Raw genomic sequence first — 6192 nt, 5'->3', positions numbered from 1 at the left:
TAGTATGCTGCGTAGCATTGAACATATATAAACAACTAGGCAAATGGTAGAACAGGCCACATTTGCGCGTATCCCTGTTATACATTTATTTCGGCGCATTTGTAAATTATAATAATAAGGTGTTCCGAAAGTGACTAAAAAAAAAAAATTGACAATAGATATTCGGCCGAAACGGTCTTACTAATGATGTTCTATCACGTTATGTGGCTTAATGAGTAGAATGGTTTTTATTGTGAGGAAGTATTCGAACTCTGAGGCTATGGATTATAATGAGGCCATGGATTATAATGCATACTTTTAGTCGCTCCGATCAAAGTTCCCTATAATTATATTTTGGCAAGTACCGATAGTCACAGGAGTATACATATTTCCCTCGATTGTTACATTACCATGGTTCATGGTCATGACTCCTATCAAAACAGATCATAAGTGCATGACGTTACATGAATATACACCTGGTATTTAGGCATTTGCGTACACAATCACAAACTAGCAGCCCTAGTTTTTTCCCAGTTGTTCATCCTAATGTTTCTATTCTAAATATATAAAGGCAACTCAAGCAATTTGGTCTTATATTAATAATAATAATAATAATAATAATAATAATAATAATAATAATAATAATAATAATAATAATAATAATAATATATATGTATGTATTATATATTATATATATATGTGTGTGTGTGTATATATGAATATATAGGCCTATGTATATATATATACTGTACATATATATAATGTATGTATGTATATATATATACTATATATATATTCGTACCTTCCGACTGAGTAGAAAAAAACTATATGCAATTAATTATATATGAAAATTTAATGAATTAATACGGTTTGATAGAAGATTAATTCGTCAGTATACAACTTCCTTTCCAATTTGTTATCTTTTCTTACAATAAGGTCAATTTAGGTTGAGTGGAGGACGTATTCAACGTGAGGGACGCCTTGAAGTATTGCATAATGGTGAATGGGGTAGCGTGTGCAGGAAGCAATTCACTGGTGTCACTGCAGCTTCGATTTGCCGGCAGTTGGGCTACCCAGGCGTACATCAAATTTTGAATAAACAAAAACAAACCAGGTACTGTATGTTGGTATTTCACTCATTAGTGAACATACTTTACTTTACATTAGTGCCCTCATTAATAAATTCGTAAAGCTATTGCGTCCATTGCTACAAATCCAAACAACCCTCGCTGCATGAGAGTTAGGGAGAAGGGACAATGTACCCGTTATAATGTCGGAACTGGCGATGCACTGCGGCTGCTGCGAGTTCCCGGGCGCCCAGCCAAAATTCCATTTTTTTCAAATAGGCCTATTTGGAATTAAATTCCATCCAACTTGGACATTTACTGTATATCAATGGAATCAAAGTAGTTAAAACTTTTTTTTAAATTGGTACACTGTAGAAGAGGCATGCGGAAGAATATTCCAGATAAGATGTGGTTAGAAAACGTGGATTGTAAGCTGAGAGATAAAACATTACAAGATTGTAGCCATAGCCCATGGGGCGAAACGGATTGTAAGAACTCGTATGGTGTTGGGCTTATGTGCTTGTCAGGTGAGTTATCTATACTGGCCTAGGAATAACATAATAAATTAGATTGCTAAAATACTATAAACCACAAGTTCTAATTATATAATAAATTATATATTTATAATATAACAGGCCATGCTATTATTATATAATTCATGAGATAAAATTTTAATATATTAAAATTATATAATTATTATATTTAGTGGTTAGAATCGAGTATACTGGCCTAGTTCCATCTACAGTGCAGATTTCTAAAAATGCTAAATTTTGGCACATTTTGCTCTGCTATATTTTTTACTAGACTTCTGACGACAAAACGAAAAAGATTTATAGAAAAATATAAATAATGTTTAAAGTTGCCATTCTCAACTTTTTCTGGTGTTGTACTTACAGATCCTTATTTGCTCGCACAGTCTTTGTTTCCTCTTAAGAATTAAATAGTGGGCATAGTAATTCTCACGCCCAAGTTGCTTCCGCCCGTCCAAGAGTTGCAAGATCAAAGCTAAAGTCTGTTTTAGTAGGAGGCTAAGACCATGTTTTATGTTAGACTATTCTGTGTACTCTGTGTATTCTGAAACATTTTCATTAATTTTCAACAGCTTGTCAAAAAGACGAATTTGGATGCGTTAGTGATGGAAGGTAATGCTTATTTTTGTCAATAATTCATTTATAAACATAAACCATTGATTTCAATAGAAGAACTATGATAACGTAGGCCTATTATAAATAGTTATTCTGAGTAAACCAACGTTGACAGCATTTGAGATAATAAACAGAGGCGAATTCAAGGGGTGGAGGAAGCCCTAAAGATTATAAAATCATAAAAGGCAAATTACATTCTGATTAATTCTGAGAGTGCCATCTACAGGTGCCATAGACATATAAAAGTTCGTACTTCAGTCTTAATCATGATGTAAACTTCCCTTCTGTACCCCCTCTATTTCATGTTTTCTGATCCGCAACTAATAAAGTAATTTAAACATAAAAAAAACAGACATAGTGCCTTATAATTCAATTCAGTTTTATTCATCATCAAACCAATGGGCTTATTCGACTGGTTCATTTCGTTGAGTACGAATTTTCGTTGAGTATTATTTTCATTCGACTGGTTCGTAATATAAACTTCGTTGACAACGAAAGTTAACGTAGCCAGAATGCGTTAATCAGCGTTAAGTTACGCACGTGACCAAAAAAATATGGCCGATTGGTCAGTTAAGCAACAACATTTGCGTTAATATAATTTAGATTAATTTTCAGAAAATAAAACTTATAATATTTACCCACATTGAAGTAAAAAAATAATTGTAGGCTAACAAAATTCAAAAACTGTATGAAGACATTTTTTTTAACGAAAAACCAATACTGCCACAATCCGAAGCAGCTTGAATACGCAGCGTGTATCGCGGTAGCTATGCAGCCATTTTGTTTTGTAAAGTATTTACCAGTTTTCTATTTGACTGATCGTCTTCGTTTAAGTAGGATTACTGCGCAGGTGGGCGTGGTTTAACGAAGAACGACTAATCGAATACGGCCAATGTCAATTTACAACTAATTTTTTTTTAATGTTAAAATTAGTATAAAAGATGAAAAGGAAATTCATAAAACTCTAATGAGCTTGTAAAATGAAGACCAAGAATCACAGTAGTAAATTTTGTTAACCAATAAAAAAATATAAAAACACAAATTCACAACTACAAAAGACAATACAGCCTAACCTAACCTAACATAAACATTTAAGGAAGAATTTAAAAAGTAAGCAAACCAATGACAAAGGACACTATTTCAACGGTATTATAGGACATAATACAAAATTTGACTTTGATATTAGGTACCGTATAGAGCTTAAGCTCGTTTTATTAGAGCAATACTTTTCCTATTGGAATTAATCATCAGTTTCTTCAAAGCATAATGAATTGAATGCTATTAGTAGCCTTTAATATTCAACCAATAATTTCCTCAACAGTTGTATCGACTCAAAATTTGCGTGTGATGGATTAACAGACTGTCTTGATGGGTCAGACGAGTTACTGTGCGAGAAACAAACATTGAGTAAGTGACACGTCAGATATTTTTGTATCTATAGTATCTTAACAGTGGTGCTGCCAGTTGGTGTGGGGGAACCCCCGTGTGGTAGAGCTTACCCTCGAGCAGCTCAACACAACTAACCTGATAAGTGAAAATAAGCCTTTCACGTCCCTAAATTGATGAAAGCTTCTGAGAGCTCTGCCCCTAGAGCCCTTTGATGAATTTGGGTAGCCCCCCTGGCCCCACCCATACTTACGCTCCCGCTAGAGACATCGTACCCCACTCAGGCAAATCCTGGCTCCATTACTGTATCGTAATTTTAGTCCTAAAGCGCTTCCATCAATCAGTCGCATAGTAAACCTCTTCCATAAAACATAAAATTAGTCTTAACTTTTGCTATATAACACGATAACGAACAAGTGGTGTTTTGCTTTCTTCTCAGATGTTACATCATTTCTGGATTTTCGTTACCATGACTACAACGATGTTGGCATCTTTCTCCAGAACCTTACATTAACTTATCCAAACATAACTAGGATGTACAGCATCGGACAGAGCGTTGAAGGCAGGGAGCTATATGCTTTGGAAATAAGCAAAAACCCCGGTATTCATGAACTCCGTAAGTTACTCCATCTACTCTTTAAGTTTAACTAGCAATATACCAACATACTACCAAACTTATAGTAACTAAAACCGCAACTAAAATTGCAACCAAATATTGCTATTGTAACAGGGCAGTTCTTTATCACATCTTCAAGGATAGTCTCCAAAACTTCGTTAATTGCATTTGTTAAAATATATTTGACCTAAACTTTGCATCAGAGCGTTGTATCGCTGGTATCCGCCACATTTAATGTGCATGCATGTCTGTTAGTCGCCCTTTTTACTTACCCTGGGTAGTTGCTCATACCCGGTTAGTCGCCCATGTCAATTAACATGGTAATAAAGTAAATTTCAACGAAACACTAATTGATTTATTTTGACAGTTGAGCCAGAATTTAAATATGTTGCTAATATGCATGGCGACGAAGCAACTGGTCGAGAGTTGATCTTAAAATTAGCCGAGTATCTGTGCAATGAGTACGAGACTGGAAATAATACCATCAGATATCTTGTGGACAATACCCGGATTCATCTACTTCCAAGCCTCAACCCCGACGGCTTCGAAAAGGCGATCGGTTTTTACAGAGAATATGTACGTATAACACACATTTATTCTTAACGTTAGTGGATTTTCAAAATGATGGTGTCTTGCTAAAGGATACTGTATTTAGGCTTACATTGTACCTTTCTTTTCTGTTACAGTGTTTACTTAAACGGCTTTCCAAATTAAGAGTTATTTAGGCAATGTCTGTTATTGTTATCACTTTTCTTGTTATCTTTTGTAATATTATTATTATTTATCATATATTATTATTTTTCATCATTATCGTCATCGTCGTTGTCGTCCTAGGTGTTCTTTCTTTTTATGCTGCATATTTATATTGGTTTGTATATTGCTTTCTAGTTATTTTCTTGCATAAAACCCTTTGTAACCTGAGAAAACTGTAGGTGTTCTAAATAATTCAAATACTGTACTGTACATAGTGGATATTCATCTCATATATTATGTGTTTACAGTTAAATCCAGGTTATTGGGGGTGACTAAGGCCAAGGATTCGATATTACTGAGGGATTCGAAATAAAGATCCAGGCATTTCCTGAGTTTCGTCGGGCGTCCGTGACAATGACAGTCGTCATTCGACACACTTATACTTATGCTATAACTCATGAAATTTATTACATTTGTACAAGAAAGAATTCAAAAGTACGCTGCATTGAAGCTGTAGCATATTCCTCCAATAATGTCAATAATGTGATTAATTCCGTTTCCTTCACATTATAAGTTGATTTATTTATATATTGTTGATACGAAGACAGTAAGACTGTTTTTTAATTAAGTTATTTCTTTCCAATTCCAATGGACACATTCATATCTTACATTATAATTTTATATTGGTCTAATTAAAATAGTCATGTGTGTGTTGCACGTATGTTCCACGTATTATAAAAGAAAAGTGTGTGTGCCGGAGACAAACAGTAAAGAAAATGTTGACATATTTCGGAACATAAATATATTTTATTTAAACGAATATTTCGTCCTCTCCTGAAGACTTCATCAGCGTAACTGATCTACATTACATAAAGCTAAGTAATATATAGCTTTATGCAATGTAGATCAGTTACGCTGATAAAATTCTCACTTTATACCATCTAGCTTTTTCTACCCTCACTCCCTCGCCACAGAGGAAGGACTAGTGTTGTCCGAAAGCTCTGGTTCTATTTCTGGCTGTTTACTTACGTCTACTTTTTAGCTGTTGCTTATCATTGTATCATTTGTATCTCTACTGAGATCCAGCCATTGTTTCCCACAGCATTGTTGTTTTTCAGTATTTTGCCTTTTAATCTATCTATCTATATATATATATATATATATATATAAAACAAAAAACTCCGGAGAGAAAGTAATAAGTTGCCAGGTATATATTTATTTAATAGTGAGCAAACGTTTTCGGTTATCAACCTTTGTCATATATACAATAGGCCTATATGTACCGTATATATATATAATGTTTTAT

General features: G+C 34.0%; 1 protein-coding gene across 1 annotated transcript in view; it reads left to right on the top strand.

Annotated features, from left to right (window-relative positions):
- Positions 1 to 915: 915 nt before the first annotated feature.
- Positions 916 to 6192, top strand: part of LOC117102168 (carboxypeptidase E-like) — a gene marked incomplete at its 5' end in the record, with an annotated part of 10591 nt that continues 5314 nt past the window's right edge. The window contains 6 exon segments of the mRNA XM_033242375.1: positions 916 to 1093; positions 1422 to 1573; positions 2149 to 2188; positions 3513 to 3598; positions 4017 to 4193; positions 4561 to 4769. Of these exon segments, the coding sequence (XP_033098266.1) occupies positions 916 to 1093; positions 1422 to 1573; positions 2149 to 2188; positions 3513 to 3598; positions 4017 to 4193; positions 4561 to 4769 (842 nt within the window).

The sequence above is a fragment of the Anneissia japonica genome, unplaced genomic scaffold (assembly GCF_011630105.1).
Source record: "Anneissia japonica isolate Jap-2015-1 unplaced genomic scaffold, ASM1163010v1 scaffold1005_len2656397_cov198, whole genome shotgun sequence".
Lineage (NCBI taxonomy): Eukaryota > Metazoa > Echinodermata > Crinoidea > Comatulida > Comatulidae > Anneissia > Anneissia japonica.
The sequence above is the reverse complement of the archived record's forward strand: the minus strand, read 5'-3'. Positions and strand labels throughout refer to the sequence as shown.